The 21,818-nt window shown below is 38.0% G+C and overlaps 1 protein-coding gene across 1 annotated transcript; it reads left to right on the forward strand.

The window, feature by feature from the left end:
• Positions 1–12,160: 12,160 nt before the first annotated feature.
• DSEL (dermatan sulfate epimerase like) lies at positions 12,161–21,283 on the forward strand. Its single transcript, XM_041399382.1, has 2 exons — positions 12,161–12,665; positions 13,236–21,283. The coding sequence occupies exon 2, from the start codon at positions 14,168–14,170 to the stop codon at positions 17,816–17,818; it is 3,651 nt and encodes a 1,216-aa protein (XP_041255316.1). The 5' UTR covers positions 12,161–12,665; positions 13,236–14,167; the 3' UTR covers positions 17,819–21,283.
• The last annotated feature ends 535 nt before the right edge of the window (positions 21,284–21,818 follow it).

Consider the following 21,818-nt stretch of genomic DNA (forward strand, 5'->3'; position numbering starts at 1 on the left):
TTTTTTTTTTCTTCCTTGTGTTTTCCACATTTTAAAAAGCCAAAAAAGCCAAGCAGATATCATTCACATCCCAGCTTTATCCCTACAGCTATTGAAGCTGGAGGACCCTAAAGTAATATGCAATAATCTGTGGAAAAAGAATAGTGGAGAAATGTCCAAATTAATTCATTACACTAAAACAGTTATATCTCCTTTGTATTTAACTGTTGTGAGGTTATAGTTTCTATAAAACACTATCTGCACTTTTTCATAATCACTGAACTTAAACACCCACACCAAAAGGTGTCTACTTTAAGCTAAAATAGCCTATTTTCTAAAAAAAAAAAAAAAAAAATTATGCTAAAAAAGTCCACTATAAAACTCTACCATTTCCCTTTCTTTTGGAAAAAGAAACAAAGAAAAGGAATTCACTAGGGCTGAGACAGTGCTCTCTGTCTAGTATGATTATTGTGTCTGTTCACATGGGAATTAAAAGGTTGGACTAACTGTACAGGGGTCAGGGAAAACACAAGAGCAAAGGAATGATTGCAAAAAATGGATTTTTCATATATTAAGTTGAAACTGCATAGCACTTAGCTTCTGTAGTAAGAGGAGCAAAGGCAGAAGTTTGTCTGGAATGCCAAATAAAAATCAAGACTACAAACACGGAGCTTTTGCCTTCTGCTTAACCTGCACTTCCCCCTGCCGATGTCCTGCTGAGGAGGAGGAAGTGGAATGGAAATAAATGAATAGCCTGGAGGGAAAGAGGGAAAGTGGGAGAGTGCAAGGTCAGGAAACAAAAAGCAGATGTTATGATGTTGGAAAATAGGACCCTAGAGGAATAGAAGACAACAGGGTTAGGTAAGATCTATGAAATTAGAATAAAAACTACTTTATCTCCACATCATGCCACAGGATGTTTTTTCTCTCTAGCGCCAGGGGTAGAGGGGGAAGGAAAGAACAAACCCATTCCATTCAAGAGGAAACCTTAAAATACATTAATTGTAAAACAGAACATTTTATCAGCATCTGATACCTTTTTCCTCATGCTTATTAATGCCATCATTTTGTTTTTGTGCTTATTGTTGTCTGAATGCAGATCCTAACCAGACTGACAGCTCTGAGGTGCCCTCTCCCAACAGACCAGCATTATGGAGAACATTTCAGGAATCTATTACCAAATGTATACACAAGACTGGGAAATTTTCAGTAAAGTAATTAGTTTGACAGAGAAACCACATGGCAGGAATAAAATACGAAAATCAGTGTGTAGCAGTTTATATCTTGGTAAAGTAATTTAAATATATATATATATATATAGTGACCACTCTTTTATTGTTGATTTAATTTCCTTGAAAGTGATTTTTATAGTCTCTTCATCTTAATATATCTTATCCAGGATACTTCAGAAATCATTTTGGAACAGCAGAACACATTTGGTTCTAGAGTAAAATGTAGGGGGAAAAATTTGATATATATATATATTTAGATATATCTTTCCAGAAAGCAGTTGTGTGCAAAAAGTAATTATAAAATTGCTGCAAATTTCTTCAACATCTCCTTGCAGATTTGCTACGAAGGAAGAGAAATGCTATCTCTCAACAGTATCCATCCTCAAGAAGAAAGGAACTTGGCTTTGTGCCCTAATCTCCACACATTACAAACCCTCTGGAAATTCACTCCTCATTTCAATAATAGACTGAATTGGATTAATTTCTGTGTTAAATTAGAATGCTTCAAAGTCCACTACCAAACTGCAGTGCAGTTAATAAATGCTTACTAAGACAGAGCTCCAGCCACACCAACGCCTCCACATCAGTGGAAACAAGCTCCACTTCAGGAAAGCCATTGCAATTCACTTTTAAAACATCATAGCAAACAGAGAGCTGACGGGACAAGTCAATGTAACGAACAACAGCATTTTGTTAATTATTAGAGGTTCAGATGCTTCCTGTTTCAGAAGAATATGCTACCTTACTTTTCTTTCTCTCAGTGGCACTCAGGGAAACTTGCCTATGAAGAAGGCTGATGGTTTAGCTTTTGGTTGGGTGTTTTTTTTTTTGTTTTTTGAGATGTCTTTTTTTTTTTTTTTTGATTCCTTGTGTTTTCCACATTTTAAAAATTAAAAGTTTTTTTTTTGGTTTTTTTTTTTTTTGTTTGTTTGTTTGTTTTTGTTTTTCTTTGTTTTTTTTTTTTTTAATTTATTTCACATATATTGAGAAAACTATGATTTACCCTTGCTCCTCAATTTGAGTCAAATAAAATCTACAGGTAATGGAGATTTGCCACCTACACTCTTGTGAGCAAAAATGTCCTATATTTAAATCAATCAAATAATAAATTTAACTTCATACAGCTTTGTTTTTATGTGTTATAACTGATTTTTACTGTACGCTGTCCTACAATTCAGAATTTTTATTAAAGTATTCTTTCTGACATTTTTACCTCCTCTTTTTCCTGCCTCTTTCTCATATGGGTTTATAGAGCTGTCACTGAAGGGTACTTAGCAAATCTCACAGCCCCAAAAAAATCTGTGTTTGAAAGTAGTAATGATGATGGTCACACATTACATCACTACGACTTTATTTCTTTTTACTGCAGTCTCATTGTTAGGATGAAAATAAACTACTTTTATGTCAGGATATTTCTGTTACTATTCCATTTTAAAAATAAATTTGCTGCAGCATGTCAAGAAAACCTTTAAAATATTGCACTGTGTATGACTGATACACAGCATTATTTTACCAAATCTCTGATGCTACAGAAACCCCACTGCTACAGACTAGCTTGTATTTTTATAGACATTTTGAATCTTTTATGTTTTTTCCAAAAGAATGTTGTACATCTCAAATAGTAATATCACAAGATAGAAATTGACGTTGATTTGCTTCATGGTTAATGACCAAGGGGTTAATTTAACATCTGAGAAGCAGAAATTAAATTCTTCTTGATTTCAGATTTCAGATAGTGCTGGACTGGGAACCAGATATTGGATTAATCTCCACCTAAACCCACATATCTAAACCAGTAACCCATATCTCAACTTGTTACATAGGTTTCTTCAACAGATCAAAAGAGGTGTTTATTGTATAGTGTTTAACATATTCTAAGGTAGATGACCTAGGAGACATAACTGTCAGCACCCTTTCCTATTTGCTTTTTTTGTTCCTTTTTTAGAGCAGGCCTTCAGACATGCAAAGAAATTTTAATACATCAAGGTTTGAGAAAAGCTTTCCAGTTTAAAACAAAAGCTAAATTTGCTTTGAAATATTAAAATTGTTTAATGTTTGACATAATTAAACTTCTGGTAACTTTTTTTTTTCTGACTATGGTTCTATGCTTTATATTTTGAAGTCATGTCTTTTGATTTTTGATATTTTTTGTAATATGTGTTTGAATTATGGAAAGAATACGTATTTTTATTAAATTTGTCCTCTTTGATGTTCCCAGGCAACCTAATGTGTTGAAGCCTAAAAAAAGGGCTTATTCTGTGGCAGAACAAAGATAGAAAAACTGCTTGAAGAGGTTTGTGCTATTTTCTACTATATTCAAAGTACTCATGCTAATTTAACAGCAGACTGAAATATTTTATTCTCTTATTCATTAGGTTGCTAAGGAATCAGAGCTTAAGAGAAGGTTGGGCACCTTGCTCCTGCCAAGTGAACTGCCAAGGAGATGAGGAATATAAGTGCTAGGATGACTAGAAATTTGCTCAGTTATTGTCATAGTTTCAAAAGATTTGATATGTTAACTCAAACATTTCAATTCCACCAATCAATAATATCAATAAATCATTTACTTCTACAGAGAAACGTCAGGAAAATTTTAACAATTCTCAGTAATTTCTAGTAACTCTAGGCAGCAGCTGTGCCTATCTGTCACAAGCCTAATGAGCTCTGGGCTGTAGTAGCTGGAACTTGGATAGTTTTTCTGGGCATATTGCAAAACAATGTGGATTTGTGGCTACCAGAGGTAATCCCATGTCTATGGGAGAGGCATAGTTCAGCAGATGCAATTGAGCTAATCTTGGTTTTTGACAGGCCTTGTCTCTATATTTGTTTGCTTGCTGCTCTTATGACTATAAATATATTACAAATGATATGAAGACAGATTTTTTTTTTGTGTACTAGAAAAGCAAAGGGAAAAAATATTTGAAACTGAAGGGTATATTTTTGTTGACAATTAGAGAGAAAAGAAATCTATCAGCTGCCATGTTTTCTGAAAATGACAAAATGCTGGAAATGTGCTGACTGCTGAATTTTTCTTTGAAGCATTTGTGATGGCAAGTATCTCATGTTAAATGGATGAATATTTTTTCTTCTTACATGTATTGCTTTTCAGTAGTGCTATTTAGAAAGCACTTGAGTGCATTTATCTTTCTGTAAATACTTCAGTCCTGTGAGTCAAAATAATACTGTTCACATGTGCCAAGGATACTTATTGTATGTATTATGAAAAAAAATTTTGTCAGTTGACATACACCACCTCTGTATAGGAGTTCATCACTCCATAAAGCCCCCTAAACAAAACAAAGTCTGTATGCAACAAACAAATTGTTGAAGTTATACTGCCCTCATAATGGTTACTAAGGTGGGATTCTGAATAAGCCCAAAACAGATCAATGAATCACTAGTATTGTCAGGGCCAACTTCAGGCAGTGGAAGTAGAGGAAGTTGCTTAGGCAGTAAAACTGGAATGGATAAGAAAATATCCATACTTTAATTATCTTCTTTAAGTAGATCTTTAATTACTATATCTTCCTATAGGTATGCTACATGTCTGGAAAGACATTTTGGTTGGCTAATATAAGATCAGTGTGTATGAGCTTGCAGTCACTGCTACGCAGAAACAGGGCAGGAGAAAAGAGGCAGTAAGACTGACATGAAATTCTGTTGCCACATTTCAGCCCTACCTCTTTTCCCTGTGTCATCTTTTACAGCCAGACTTGCCTCCCCACACGTAGAAGTGCCAAAATTATTTTTGTCTTATGTTTCTGAGGTGTCTTGAGCTGCTTCCCAAACCAGTTATGTTGGCAGAACAGAAAGCAATTCAATTGCCATTATAAGAAACCTATTTATATGACCTTTATAAATGTCCATTGCATTTTTCCACTTTTTGAGATGAATGAATGTCGTAAAAGAAAGTCTGATGTGATAAAAAATTCATGTTTTAAGACCTTTGAATTTCTCTTGATAGTTCTTTTAGCATCAAATTTGACAATATCTTTCGAGAAGTACATATGGTCTTAATTAAAGACTTCAATTATAGCTAATCCATCATATACTTTGAAAAACTCTTCCAGTCTTAATTATAAACACTGTTAATAATGTAAAACTCATATATCATTAAAGTTCAAGCTTCAGGTTTCAGCTATCTGATAATTTCATTCCTCTTGCTATTAATATATAAACCCTCCAGTGTGAGCTCTCTGTGTAGGGATCTATAGACCAATTAACTTGCATCTAACTTTATCCTCCAAAATTTAAATAAGAGTCTTCTCTTTAATATGGGTCAGCTAAGAACCATCCACTGCCCTGAAGTAATATTCAGACAAATTTTTGATGCATCAGCTTAGATCCCAGGAGGAACAGCCTCATTTATAGAGCGTGTTATCTATTCCAGTTAGCTAGGCTTGTTAAAACTGGCTTGGGTACCTGTGTGCAGAGGTGCACAGTGTCATGTAGACATAATCGGTCTCTCTGGCAGCATTAAAAAGTTAAAAAAATATATATATTTAACAGAGGTACTTAGAATAACAGATGGAAATGATACATTAAAAGAAACCTACAGGCCAAAATACATTACCAGGGAAAATGGCAATAAAAGTGGAAACTTCCTAAAATTTAGTATTTGAATGATCTGGGTGTAATTCTGAGGAATTTAATGCAAACCCTGTGTTCTAGGTTGTGAGAGTCACTGTGTTGTCTATAATCCAGCCTGAGTCACTAGTATATCTACTGGTATATTGTTATGATGTTAATATTTCTGCATTACTTTCCTGACATGACTCAAAGAAGCCCAGGGACAATCTAACATTTAGCAAAACAAATGTTAAAATTGACTTGTAACTCTAAGAACTTGAGAATGTAACTTCTGCAATAGCACAGAAAGCATTTGCAACAATGAGCTCCTACTTCAAAGCTTTGATAGCATATATTTTCAACATTTTTACATGCCTGACACTCAAATTTTTCATGTTTCCCTAGATGATTAAAAATATTTAGAATTCCAGACCTCTCCTCCTACAGAGCAAAACATCAGAATTAAGAGTGGAAGGATTCAGCAACGTTACAAAGTTGTTTACCTTATAGTAGTCTCCAAAGATGTGTTCTTTACTACTGTCTACCTTCAGATATGTCATTTTCTATGCCAGGTGAACTTAACTGAGGGAGATTTTCTAGCTGAAGACTAGTAGTTATTTTGACAGGTAAGATTTTTTGCAAAACCAGTCCCCTTACCTGGTTCATCACAGCTATCTAATCCTTGGAAAAGGGGGAGATGGGAATAGTCAGCCAGGTATGACAAGAGTGGCAGATCACCTTATCAGTGTTAAAATTCTTGTAGAAACATACTTTTCCATTAAGTAGTACTTCATAGTAATTTTATTAAATCTCATAGGACTGTGTAAAGTAAGATATCCCAGTGAAGTGGATGAATGTGGCCTTTATTGACATAAAATCACTTAGGATGTTTAGGCAGAATGGTTTAAGTATAATTTGAATTCAGGGTGCTGTTCTGCAAACCAAGATACCCCATTTTAACCTGAGACCTTGCCTGTTTCCCTGTGATAATGACGGAACTAACACATGCTACTTTGTCTGACATTCCTCATAATATACTAGGCTTTGTTCAAGTAAATACAGTGTTTGAATTCTTTGTGACACCAATCATCTTAATATCTGTTTTAAATATTGTTTAAGTTATAAAAAGCAAACCCAGGAGATACTATTAATCACTGCTGCCAACCTGAGCATACCCAGATGGGTTGTAATCTGCAGCTTTCCTGTTTTCTAATGCTTCTAAAGCTGCTAAATGTAAGCCTATACATTAGTATAACAAATAGAACTACAAAAAATATGCTTAGTTATGATTTGTAGTTGTATCTTTTAACTATAATGTATAATTTAGTATCTCCTTAATCATATAATTTGGACAATGGTGTAGATCATAAGAGTTTTTGTTTTCAGTCTTATGATTTAATTGCTGCCGCTGTAGGTTCTGCTTGTCCAGTAAGAACATTTTTCATATACATTCCTCATGGGCTGGACAATATATTTAAAAATATATTTGGGCTAATTCTAATTTGTGGTTGCTTGTGAGTAAGAATACAGTATTAACTGCTTGTGAAAGGAGCCCCAGTGATGGGGTACTGGGATTCAGGCCCAAATACAGAGTTTATGAAGTCAGTAGAAAGGCATGCACATCATCAGTGGGGCTTATATTAGGATTGCAAAACTACATCTGAGATATCTCTGCTGAAATGAATGAAAAAAATGGGATTTATTACCAGTACTTGTTGGAGAATTATGCCTCCATGCATCGATTCTTCACAGGTGACCTCTACCTGCAGACCAAGGGTAGAACCCTATTTACAGCAATATTATATAAACCTTATCTACCTCAGAAAATTCTAATGTTAAGCTCCAAATTCTAGCATACATTTGATCGTGCATATGTCTGGTGAATGCACCACACTGGATTTCAAAACTTAATGCCTGGTAAACTTGTGTTGGGTAAAAAGTGTTGAGCTTTTATGTTGGTTTGTTTTTCTGGGTTTTCTTTGACAGCAGAGAGATAAATGTCAAGAACTTCATAGATTGTCAAGACACAGGGTCAATGAAGAGGAGGCTCTTTCCTCTTCCACTCTTTTGGGTTTTGTATTATGATTAATTTACCTGTATACTGTGCTTAATATGTCAATATCTAGCAGGTTGAAAAACACAATCAGCAAGCCCTGAATACTTAAATGCTTCCACAAATACAAGATTTGTAGCATTAATCTTCTTTCTCTCTCTGTTGATGAGTTTTCATAGTGAAACATTTGCTTTGGTGTAGATCTGCACAGATATTATTCCAATGAATTTGATACCCTAAGAATTTGGCTTTGTGCTCTTCTGATCAACTGCTGAGAACCTTCTTGAGATCCCACCACTGTACACAGCATCATCTCTGATGCTTTTAAACCACTTCCACTGATGACTGTTTGATTAAAATGCTAATAAAGCACAAATAGTCCCATTTGCTTCATATGCGCCATCTGAGGTACTCACAAATGGATTTAAAATTACCCCTGTATGCAGCTGACATTTGTAAGGGGCAGTTTAGTGTCTATTTAAGCTGGCCTAAAACTGCTGTCCCGTTAAGTCTGCAGTGCCAATTCTGTAGCAAAGAGACTGCCTACTACTCGGACACAAAGGGGCTGACAGGAACACACAGCTGGGACACAAGGGGAGTGCAGCACCACAGCCTTTGGCAGTTGCTCCATCCTCCTCTCTGCTGACACTGACACCGGGCACTTTTCAGCTCTTCAGTCATACAGTGATGGAGAACTGCACTAACAAGAGTATTTGCAATACAGAAAAACATGTCACTGCCTTTTACACTTTGTTTGCGCGGTGTGATAAACATTAATTTTCAGTCTTAATAAAACCAGGATATTCTTGCCTGCCTTTTTGTGTTTTGTTGCTATTGTTTATAGCTAGTTACCATTCCTAAATGCAAAAAAAAATCTTAAATAAAATAGCAGTATATTATAAAAATAAAGAGTGTCACCACACGCTCTTTTACATGAACTCTACTCTCCATCTTCCCTGAAACATCTTGGTGCCCAAAAGACAGAAACTTTGATATAAATGATTTATATACTTTATCCTTCACCCCCTTTATTTGTCACATGTTCATCAGTAACATCAGATTTCTCCCTCCAAAACTAGTGGTCTCACAATGTGGGGTTTATAATTTTACCTGTCAGGTGGGGTTGTACAAAGAGGTAATGGACCTGGGTATTGCAAAAAAAGTGTCATAGTCAAGCAAGAGACACAATTTTGAGAAATGTTCCATTCACTGAGAATGTGGTATACATTTTGTTCCAGTACCTGTTTATTATAAAACGTGAGCTACTCTTGGGTGGCAGGGGGTCTAGCTTCTTCCCTCTGATACAATTCATTTATGTGTGCAAGTTCCTATGTGTGATTACATTATTGAAAGGTGACATGATTTCATAGGACGCCCCTTTTTGTTTGAAACAAAAGGATTATGTTTGCTGAAACAGACAAGATATTAGGTCATTTGAGAGTTGAGAGATTGTGGTTATCACCCTTAAAGGGGAAAAGTCCATTTCACCCATGTTTTCTTTGTGAAAGGTGAGCTTTTCTGACAACAGACCAATGCTTTAAACTGGATCCTCATCACCACTGCATTATTTTCCAGTATTTTTTCAATTGTCCGTTGTAAAAGAAGGAATTGTGCATGAGTATTTCAAAAATTCACAGTGAATTAGGTCTTTGAGTACATTTAGATTCAGAAAAGTCTGTCTTTCCATCTATAGTAAAGTTGAGTACTGAAATAAGCACCAAGCCCTGCCAATTCAGAAAGACTTCCGAGTGGTCAAGAACTCTTACCCAAACCTGTGATGCCTCTTAAATAAAATGTCTACTTTATACTTAAGAATTTATGTACTTGTGCTGCTTGAGGAGTTTGAAGAGTTCACCACCACTGGAACCTAATTATCTCAATCCAAATCCTTCCTAAATACCTGGCTCTTTTTGCAAATGTTGTTTAATGTCTCGTATTTGACAGCAGCACCTCATTCATGTATGAACTTCTGAATTATTATTCTATTTGACACTGGCAAGTATTTTGTTGCAGTCCAGCTGACTGTTCTACTCTTCACTCCCATCTGTTAGCACTTGGCCTGTACTCAAGGAAAACAGCACTACTAGCATTTTCAAGATCATTCAGATGGCTGATCTTGGTATCAGTGCAGAATGCTATCCCTGAAGCAGTACACCACAGTGTATCACCAACAATGACCCATGATTTCTTGCAGTAAGAAACTGATGTGACAGTGAGGTCACTTTCCCATGATTCAAAACTTATTTCTCTGTTACAATATTTTTTTCTTGCTGATAGCCCATAAGCCTTGCTTTTCAGCTATTCATAGTTATGAAGTATATTTGAAAATGTAATAATATAATGCAATTTGTTGCCAGATGGTCAGTGTCTCTACAAACAAAAATGCAAATGGTAACTTTTAATAGTTACTTTCACAATTAACAGTTGTTCTGGAAGTGACTCTGATTTTAGTGACCACTCTTCAAACCGCATTATGTAACCAGGTAAGGTGGAATGCCAATATAAGTCAGACTCATTTTGAGCAAAAGAGCTGGTTACAAAGCAGAGCCACTATTTCGAATTACCTAAATCCAGCTCCTTTGAAGTTTTCTTCACTTAATTGTTTATCCTTGTATCCAAATTTTTGGTTTTGTTCTGGAGTTGTAGCATAGCTACTATGTGTCTCTGCTGACTATTGAAAACTACCAATAGGAGAAAAAAAAAAAAAAACCCACACTAATTTTACCTCTATTAGCTTTTTGGTTTTGTCTGTACTCAGTTTTTGTTGGGTTTTTTGGTTGGTTTTTTGTAGTTGTGTTTTTGTTTTTTTGTTTTGTTTTGTTTTGTTTTGTTTATTTTGATGGGTTGTATTCAAAGCAAAGTAACTTGAAAATGACAGAAACTAAGTAGCCTAAACTTGTTTGAAATCACACATAGTTAAAGACACTGCTTTGCAATTTGCTTAGCAAGAAATTAGTCTGAACTATTTCGCCAGTGCATCTTTGTTAATGTGAAAAAGCTGCCACAGAAAAAGCGAAACACCATACAAATGCCTTCATTGCCTTATTTATAAGACTTTTTCTAAACGGTAGCATTTGTGAATATATGGGGCAAGTCAGTAAATCATGTTCATGTTTCTCCACAAATATCACAGTGCAATTCAACACTGTATGTGTAATGATCTCAGCACAGGTCCCAGGGAGTGAGAAAAGCTCTTGGGAGAGCTTTACTCTTGCTTTTAACCTAAGTCCTACACATACTCTGCTCATTCTGAATTGCCTGACAATTTATAAGAAAAGTCATTCTCTGAGACTTTAATATGTTCCAGAATGGGCCAGCCTTGGGAAAAAATGTAATGGATACTATGAGAATAGAAGGAAATATTTGGGAGGTTTTCATTTGTAGTGTATTCCACTCAGTTTCTACAGACTTAAAGGGGAATGTGGCCTCTATTGGTGCTTTATATTTCCTTTTGCTTTCCTCCTGGAATAACTTCCCTGGTAGCATAGAAAGGCACAACTGTAAAAGATTCAAGGTCAGGGAATTATGTGCTGATCTTTGTTCATTATGCAAATTTCTTCTGATGGGAAGATATGATCCAGGCAATAATCAGCATTTTTCCCTTTTAAGCCAAGTCTATAGGGCACATCTGAGAAATTAGGATGGTTCCAGGCACAGTTCATCACTAATGTAAATGTGAATAATTTAATAATTTAATCCTTCTAAGGTGCACTCTGTAGCACAAAGAAACAGAATCAGTATCCATAATGTATGGCCTTTATATATTCATATATTCATTTCAAGATAGTTACACATTGAATAGCTTAAGCAATACTTAAATATGCAACAGTATTTCTAGGTATGGGGGCAAATAAAAAAAAAAAGAATAATATAGGCTATGCCTTGGAAAAAGTTATGCTTCCTGAGATGATTAAAATCCATATACTCTGAAGTACAAATTATAAACACAGTAAGCGATAACACACCCAAAATCTCTTTTGTTTCCTTCCCTTGACTACCAAAGAACAGCTTGGTCACAAACATCAGGTCACAAAATCAGGCCCTGAAAGTTATCACAATCAAACCAAACTGTTTCAGACCCGACAACGGTGCTATACCTCTTGGATTTTGTGGGCAGACCACAGCACCAGGGGGGCAGGCCAGTATTTTCTGCTGGCCCTTCAGCGCACCACTGTCTGTGAGTACACGAGCGGCAGAAGATTTTACACCTCACGACGCCCTTGTATTTTACTTCAGAAGCCTTCAGCTAAAGCTGAATGCAGCCCAGGCGCGGGGGCGGCGGTGACATCCGCGGCCGGGAGCGGGGCCGGGCTGGGCGCCGGGAGCAGCGGGGCAGCAGCGCACGCAGCCGTAGGGAAGAGCTGCCGGGAGCCACGGCGGGACCGGCAGCCCGCCCGCCGCCGAGCTCGGCGCTGAGGATCGGCACATCCCCGTTCCGCTGGGGGCTGCTGTGCCAACCCCCCCGCCGTTTCCCCGCCTCCCTCTCTCCCTCCCTCCCTCCTTCCTTCCCTCCCCGCCCCTCCAGAGCGACATCCCTGCGAGTTTGCCTGGCTGCCCGCGCCCGTCGCTGGGCGCTCGCCGCCGCATCTCCTCTCCATCAACTCCTGGGAGCCGCCGGTGGAGGGCAGGGACCAGAAGTTGCGGCCAGCCCGGGTGGAAAAGTAGAGGCAAGAGCGGAAGAGGCCGGAACCGAGCGCAGCCCGGCCCAGCTGAGCGGGGCCGGCACGGCGGCCGCCACCCGCAGCCCCCAGCCGGGGCTGGCTCCGCGCCCCGGCCGCGCCGGCCGGGACAGAGCGACGCAGCCTCGCGGGAGCCGGCGCGGACCCGCCGCGGTAAGACGGGGCTGGGCTCGGGGGCGGCGGCCCCGCGGTCCTCGCCGAAACTTGTGCAAGTTGTGCGGCCCCGGCGCGGGCAGGGGCGCGGCGGCGGCGGGCGCCCTCTGGCGGGCTCGGTGCGGGCGGCGCGGCGGGGATCCCGGGTCGGTCCCGGCTGCCGGGTTTCCTGCTTCCCGCCGCCCTTCCGCCCGCAGAGCCGCTCGCTCGGTGAAAATACGCGTGTGCTTTCGTTTTAATTCGAGATGAATTGGATTTCGGTGGCGTGTGCCGGATTTGTTTCCATGAGTAGAGTAGCTAGTTGGTAGCGCAACTGGAAAATACTCCCTGTTCACGCTAGAAATGGTGAAATAATGTGTGCTTGAGTAGACAATCTGAATTGCTTTTTTTGCCAAGGGTAAATTTTCTGGAACTTTCAAAATGGTCCTTCTTCTATTTCTTGGTTTCCTTAAAAGAAAAGGTGAATTAACTCGTTTCCTGTAAACTTAGCAGCAGTTTGTTAACCACAGTACTATAAATATGTTCTGACATCTACACAGCTTCAGAGAACTTTTGTTTCTGTTTCCACAGAAAGAACCTGCATGTGAAGTGAAAGGAAACCTGAAACTGTTCTTCTTACAAGAAAGATTTGCTTTCTGCCTCTTTCACATGTTTTCCTTTTGCATCATAATGGAAGGAGCAGGATTTTTTGAATCATCGAGGGCAAATTTGGGCATCATTAGCTGAAGAAAAGATTAAAAAAGACTTGAAAATATGTCAATATGACTCTTAATTCAGGTGCATCTTTCACAGAGAGGAATAGTGGTTAAAATCACTGCAGTTTCCTCAGAAGGATCTAATGGAGGATCTATGTTGATTTTTTTTTATTATTGTTTTCCTTCCCATCCCTCCATGAATCCCAAAAGAGAAAGATGGAAAGAGTGTGTAAGGAAATTGAAAAAAGGCAAAGACTGAAGACAGTAACTTCAATTTTGGAGTCTATTTTCCAAGTGTTGTATATTCCCTATTTTATAAAATATAACACATTGTTTTGAATAAATTATATAATTTTGTGATCAGTGGAGTTTTCGTCAGCTCTAAAAGTGGAATTTGGCCTGACTTAAAGCTTTTTGAAAAAGCAAGCATATTACTCCAATACCCTTTTTAGATCATGTTTTTCAAGTTACCAAGAGATAGTGTTTCAGTCTGTTACTGTGCAGTCAACCTGTGCTTTATATGCATATCATAGAGATTTTACTTTTTTCCTGATTTTAGTGCTTATGCTTGTAATGTTGTATTTGAGAAAAGTGTGAACAGACAAGGCACCTGAGATTTAATTTTTCAAGAGCCTTGTCATTTCAATGTTGTATCTCAGATTACAAGTAGTCTGAGCTTTTGTTGAGCGTCTCATAAATATATGCCTTAAGATACTATTTTTTTAACAAACTGGATGAAAGTTTGATATCCGAGCACTGTTTTGTCAAGAAATGTATGTCTGGGGAAGAGGACCTGCCTAATGGATCATGGCTCTGATGTTCACGGGGCATACTCTATTTCTAGCATTAATGGTGTTTGATGTGTTCACTTTTGAAGAATCTGTAAGCAATTACTCTGATTGGGTGACTTTCATAGAAAATGTAGATCAATATGAAAAGCAGCAACTTGAAGGTCTTAGTGCTGAGCAAAAGCTGAAAAGAACCGTTCTTCATCCAAGCTTGTATTTTGACCCTCAGGATGTTCAGGCACTGAGGCAAAAGGCTCGTACAAGCCATTTGCATCTCTTCAGAGCCATCAGAAGTGCAGTGATGGTTATGCTGTCCAACCCTTTATACTACCTACCTCCACCCAAGCACATTGATTTTGCGGCCAAGTGGAATGAGATTTATGGTAACAACCTGCCCCCTCTAGCCTTCTACTGTTTGCTGTGCCCCGAAGATAAAGCTGCATTTGATTTTGCCCTAGAGTATATGGATAGAATGGCTGGCTACAAAAACTGGTTGGTTGAGAATGCTCCTGGAGATGAAGTGCCACTCGGTCACTCCCTAACAGGATTTGCCACTGCTTTTGACTTCTTGTATAATTCACTGGAAAATGGGAGAAGGCAAAAATACCTGGAGAAGATATGGTCTGTAAGTGAGGAGATGTATGAGTACTCCAAGGTTCGTTCCTGGGGAAAGCAGCTTCTCCATAATCACCAAGCAACCAATATGCTTGCTTTGCTTATTGGGGCTTTAGTTGCCGGAGTGGACAAAGGATCTCAGGCAAATATTTGGAAACACACGGTTGTTGATGTGATGGAGAAAACAATGTTTCTCCTCAATCATATTGTAGATGGGTCTCTGGATGAGGGAGTAGCTTACGGGAGTTACACAGCCAAGTCGGTAACCCAGTATGTTTTCCTGGCCCAGCGCCACTTTGGTATTAACAACTTGGAGAATAACTGGCTGAAAATGCACTTTTGGTTTTACTACGCCACCCTATTGCCTGGCTTCCAGAGGACTGTGGGTGTCGCAGATTCTAATTACAACTGGTTTTATGGTCCTGAGAGCCAACTGGTTTTCTTGGATAAGTTCATCATGAAGAATGGAGCTGGTAACTGGCTGGCACAGCAAATTAGAAAACACAGACCCAAAGATGGGCCAATGGTGCCATCCACTGCACAGAGGTGGAGCACATTACATACCGAATTCATATGGTACGCTGCTGAAATCACTCCTCAGCCACCTCCTGACTATGGTACTGCTAAAATGCATGTGTTTCCCAACTGGGGAGTTGTTACTTACGGGGCTGGATTGCCGAACAGTCAGACAAACACCTTTGTATCCTTCAAGTCTGGGAAACTTGGTGGACGTGCTGTCTATGATATTGTTCACTTTCAACCCTACCGATGGATTGATGGGTGGAGAAGTTTCAATCCAGGGCATGAACATCCCGATCAGAATTCCTTCACTTTTGCTCCCAATGGACAGGTGTTTGTATCTGAGGCTCTTTATGGACCTAAACTCAGCCACCTGAACAATGTCTTGGTGTTCGCTCCATCTCCTACAAGCCAGTGCAACCAGCCTTGGGAAGGACAGCTTGGTGAGTGCGCCCAGTGGCTGAAGTGGATGGGTGATGAGGTTGGAGACTCAACTGGAGAAATTATAACAGCCTCCCAGGCTGGTGAGATGATGTTTGTGAGTGGTGAGGCAGTATCTGCTTACACATCAGCAATGAAACTGAAAAGTGTGTATCGCGTTTTGCTGCTCTTAAATTCTCAGACATTGTTAGTAGTTGACCATATTGAGAAGGAGGAAGACTCTCCTGTTAATTCAGTCAGTGCCTTTTTTCATAATCTTGACATTGATTTTAAATACATACCCTATAAGTTTAAGAACAAGTACAATGGAGCTATGATGGATGTGTGGGATGCCCACTACAAGATGTTTTGGTTTGATCATCGTGGGAGTAGTCCTGTTGCTAGGATACAGGAGGCTGAACAAGCTGCTGAATTCAAAAAGCGATGGACTCAGTTTGTAAATGTTACCTTTCCAATGAAAAACATGCTTACAAGGATTGTTTACCTTTTCTATGGCCCATATGTCAATGTTTCTAACTGTAGACTCATGGATAATGCAAAATCTGGATTTCAGATTTCGCTCAATGTCAACAACACTGAAAATACCATCTCAGTTGTGACTGAGTATCAGAATTTAAAGGCAAGGTTTGATTACTTGGGATTTGGTGGTTTTGCTAAAGTAGTTCATGAAAATAAAGTGACCAAGTTTGGTCTTGGTACTGAATCTGTGAAAAAAGATATAAAAAATAATAGGGTAGTTTTCCCATTTGGATTCAAAGTGAACATAATTGCAGGGTTAATTTTGGGTGTCAGTTTGGTCATACTGGCTTTTCAGTGGCGGTTTTACCTATCCTTCGGTAAAATGTTGCGTTGGATCCTGATACTGGTTGTTACACTGTGGCTTGTTGAATTGGTGGATGTGTGGAGCATGTGTACTCAGCCCATCTGTGCAAAGTGGACCACTGACGTGACAAGGCTAGAAGGTGATAAAGGCAATAAAGCCAAAAAATTAGAAGGAAACCCTGTCGTTTTGCCAGATGTTATCATTACTTCACTTCCCACTTCTGGTGCAGAAATTTTAAAACAACTGTTTTTTAACACCAGTGACTTTTTATACATCAGGATACCTACGCCCTATCTTGAAATTCCTGAGACTGAATTTGAAATTGATTCCTTTGTAGATCCATGTGAATGGAAGGTTTCTGATGTCCAGAATGGTAATTTTCGTCTTATCCAAGGGTGGCTCCAGTCTCTAGTTCAAGACACGAAGTTGCATTTACAAAACATTCATTTATATGAGGCTAGCAGAAGTAAAATTACTCAGCATTCTGCATTAAGCAAAGACAAAAAGAAAAGGTCCAAAAAGAGAGAATCCCTGTTAGAGCAAAGAAGCAGGGCAAGAGGAAGTCAAGAAAAAGATGCTGAATATATTAGGGAACTGAGAAAACATCTTGTCTATTATCCTAATGCACGGCCTGTGCTTAGTTTAACCAGTGGGAGCTGGACATTAAAGCTTCCCTTCTTTCAGGAAATATTAGGACCATCAATGAGAGCGTTGTATGTAGTGAGGGACCCACGGGCATGGGTCTATTCAATGTTGTACAAAAATAAGCCAAGCCTTTACTCCTTGAAAAATATTCCACAACGCTTGGCTGCAATGTTTAAAGGGGAGAATGGTAAAGAAAAATGTAGTTTAAATGAAGGCTATGCCTCTGAGTTTGAAGCACTAAGAAAAGAAATTTCAAATTCTAATTCAAATGCTATTTCTGTGTTGTCTCATTTATGGCTAGCAAACACAGCAGCAGCAATGAGGATAAACAGGGACTTGCTGCCAACAAATTATCAGCTGGTCAAGTTTGAAGATATTGTGAGCTTTCCTCAGAAGACAGCTGAAGCAATTTTTGCCTTTCTTGGTATTCCTCTTCCTCCTGCTAGCTTAAACCAAATATTATTTGCCACCTCCACCAGTCTTTTCTATCTTCCTTATGAAGGGGAAATTTCACCAAGTAGCATTCATGCCTGGAAACAAAACATGCCCCACGAAGAGATTAGACAGATTGAAGATATCTGTTGTGCACTGATGGACCACTTAGGATACCCAAAGTTTATAGAATAAATGCTGCTGGTCAGCAGAAATTTGCACTAATGATCTCTGACTCCCAATTTGTGGATAAATATTAGATAAGTTTGTTTATTCTTGTAAAATGTGTACAGTCTGCTACTTTCAGAGAGATTATTTTAAGAAAAATGTAACTGTTCTTGAAACTATGGAAGGGTTTTTTTTGTTTTGATTTTGTTTACTTTAAAAAGATATTGTAACTATTTTTGTGGCCTTTCGAAAAAAAGCTGTGTGGACCTTTGCAGAAGCACCAGCTGGGGCCTCTATAGCTCAGGGGATTAGTAATAGAACAGAGAGCTTCTCACCTCCAGCTCACCAGTTTGACTCCAGCCCAAATGGTTAATTCCAGAAAGTATTTACCATCTGATGATTGTATATGATGGTTTATATGAAATTATACTAGTCAAACTGGTCCTGTTTCCAATGGTCATTATTGGCCCCCTTGGATGAGTTTACTGATGCATTCTGTCGATGTCTCACTGGTCACTATGGTGGTACCAAATAAACATAAGCTGAGATTTAGGGCTGTTTAGCATCCCCTTAGTGGGAGGAAACAGAACATTTAAATAAATCTACTTTCTTATTTACAGTTTGAGCAGACAGGTCCAGGACTGTAATGGACTCGGATATTAAATCTCATTCTAGGATATGGTTCCTGCATGTTAAAATTTGGGTTTGATGTTTCACAAAGGAGAAATATTAATTCTCCATTCCTGACAGTGTGGTACCCTTTGTAAGCCTGAAATAAATTATATGGAGGAAAAGAAATGGAATGAAATCTAAGAAACTAGTAAGATCCCTCAAATGAGCGGTTGCATTCGTGTAGTTTTAACCTGCCTCAACCTGATTTTGAATGTTGTTAACACATTGATTTATTGAACTCTTTTATTCTTTACCTCTTGTCTTAGAGGTTCTGCAAGGATATTCTCTTTTTGAGTGAGACTCTTCCATCCTTCTTTGTTGTAACACATTTCTCTGCTGATTTTTGTGCATAATTTCCCTGGGACCAGTGCAGCTATGTGATGCCATTGGCAATGGCTTATTGTTGATGTCTGCATAAAATGCAGTCTGAGATTTAGAAGTCCTCAAATAAATCTCTAGCCCTGTGTTGCCTTGGGATATTTTGCTTGTCTGTGTAATAAATTTCTGAAGGACAGCCATTGCTAACCTCAGGTCTTCCATCAGAGAGAGGAGAGATCTGAAAATCACCTGACCCTCAGCCACCTCACATTTGAGTGATGTTTCCCTGCAGCAAACTATTTCCAAAGTTATCTGACTAGTGTTTCTTTAACATGATACTGTGATATGATATTTGTTTGAAAACAGATAGGCCCAATAGGATAGTTACATCTTTGTCACAGCTTATTTTCTTCTTGAGTCATGCTCTTTGTTTGCGCATGCCCATTAAGAAAAAAATTCCCATTTCCCAATTTAACTTGCTTAACATTCTCTGGAAATGCATGCATATTGTAAATGTCTGCAGATGTGTATATCAGATCGCAAAGAGTCATCTATTTTCTTGACCATCTGTTTTTTATTATAAGTGGAATTGTGTTGAAATATGCTTCAATTGGTTTGCGGGAGCTGGAATCAGAGCTTATTATATTGAAATATGTGTGTAATTGTTATTTATTTGGGTGGTAAGTGTTGGACAATGTCACAAGTGCAGAGTTTCTTCATAGAGATTACAGATACCCTTGCTGAATTTTAATATAAAGGAGTTCTTCTTCTTTTCTTCCAGTCTTACCGTTATGTCCCCGTCTTACTGAGCTGTTTTGTCCCTCCCATATGTACATTTCATATCCTTGAGATATCTCATTACAACCTAGATAAAAGTACCTCTTTCTCAGACAGTCATTGGTATGGCAAACCAGGCCTCTACCATGATAAAGCTATTGATAATTTGTGGTCCCACTCACAGTAAATTGCCTGTCATTTACTAGTAGTAGCTGTATTTTCCCCTTCAAACCTATATTTCACCTTTGGCTTGGTGGAGTGCCATGTTAAAAGAAATATTAAACAAGTTAATATACATTGACATTTTAGTGAAACTTTTGTTTCCAGCTATCATTCTCTCAAATTGCCTTCTCTCTGCAGCCATTTTTGATTGTATGTCAAAAGAAAGTATTGATGTCTGTACAGTTTGTACTTGACAGAATAAATTTCAGCATTTACTTTCTATTTCCTGGATTTATAGTCTAGAATCAGAACAAATAAAAAGGCTTTTCTCTGTCAGAAGTTTAAGGGCAGCTGAAGGTAAGATTTTGTGGTTATACAGAGTTGTTCTTAAAATTCACTTCTGTTACTATTATTCAGAAGAAGAATGGTCACTACACAGACACAAACATTGACCTCCCTTTTCTCCATATAGTAATGTTTAAGACTGTCAATAAACTTTGAGAATTGTTTGAACTTTTTGAAAAGAATGTCTGTTTAGGTACATTGTATTGAAAAGTATTATGACACTTCCATAAATACACTCATGAAAACTTAGTCTCAGTACTTTATCTTCTTTTCTTCCTTTCTCTTCCTCTTTTAAATGTTGATAATAATTTTTACTGTATTGTAGTTTGAACTTTCCAATTATGACACGGCTAAGATTCTAATGTATTTTTTAAAAAAGCACTTTTTATTTAAATGCTTATCTCTAAATCATATTTTGAAGCATAAGTCAATACCAAGGAAAACTTTTCAGTTATTTACTTTGTAAGTAAGTGGCATTGGCCTTGGGGAGATGCACATAGGTCTTGGCATTCAGAGTTCTATCAAATAGGATAAATCTGTAGTCTCTGAGCAAATCTAAATGCCTCTGTTGCTCCCAGTAGGCTTTTTTCAAGAGCAATGTCTGTGGAGCTGATCCTCAGTATCATGGTGAGGCTGGTTCCTTCACCCTTTTTGCAGGCAGCTGGCATTCAGTCCTCATCAGATTTGTGCTTGAACTTGTCAGATCCAGAGTTCAATTTCTGCACAAAATCCTCAATTATGTAAAATATGTGGCACAACTCATCTGACAGTGTAATACTATTTTGTTAGTGCTAGAATGCAATTCAAATAAAAATTGCTTTTCAGATTTTATAAAGTTATTGTTAACTGATTTGTAAAGCCTCAGTGATGGATGAGAATTTTTTCGAAATGGTAAAAATGGTTTCATTTGCTGTTGAAACAAAATGGTATAACTGGTAGCAAACTCCTGTCCATCCTACAGTCAATTACTAGCATTAGAGACACTATTTATTTGATTAACATAAACATTCATTAACTGGAACATAATGATGCATTTCCTGAAAACATTTGAAGTGCACAGTTCAAGATAAAGGATGAAAACATGTTATCAATATTTCTGTAAGTTACAAAAATGATCCCTTTTTCAAGTGGCCCATATGCTGAGTTCCATATGTTAGAATATTTTGTAATTAGAAGCTGTGATACTAGTTAAGGTGACTTAGTAATTTATAATTTTTTTTTTTTTTTTAATTTACATAGCTAGTTTAGGTGACTTAGTAATTTATAATATTTTTTTTTTATTTACATATAAATTTTCTTTAACAGGATAAGTACTGGATCCTAACAGTTCTGTGGTCAGGGCATAAGCTTTCATTTCTTCTTCTGTGTTCTTGTAATAGATTTGGTTCAGACTAAAACCTGATTTGTTTAAATCTCATGAGGAATGGGCTGTTTTCCATGTGAAAGGACAGTCTCAAATACTGTGTTTCAGTGTGGAATACAGACCATGAATTCTGGATCAAATCTGTAAATTGTGAGCTGTTCAGAATTGGACCACAAGTGGTGTGATGTCTTGGTGACCTCAGTGAATGTTGTGCCATTGCTTTCAACAGGAACAAAATACTGTCATGTACTGTCAAAATTATTATCAACTGCCTGAATATTCCAGAACATAGGAAATGACAGGAAATAAATACGTTAATGACTATTAATATAAATACCTTAAATGACTATTAAAGATTATTCTTCTTGATGTTTTGTGAAAAAGGAAGTG

Source organism: Onychostruthus taczanowskii, unplaced genomic scaffold, assembly GCF_017590055.1.
Source record: "Onychostruthus taczanowskii isolate IOZ18803 unplaced genomic scaffold, ASM1759005v1 scaffold16, whole genome shotgun sequence".
NCBI classification, from domain to species: domain Eukaryota; kingdom Metazoa; phylum Chordata; class Aves; order Passeriformes; family Passeridae; genus Onychostruthus; species Onychostruthus taczanowskii.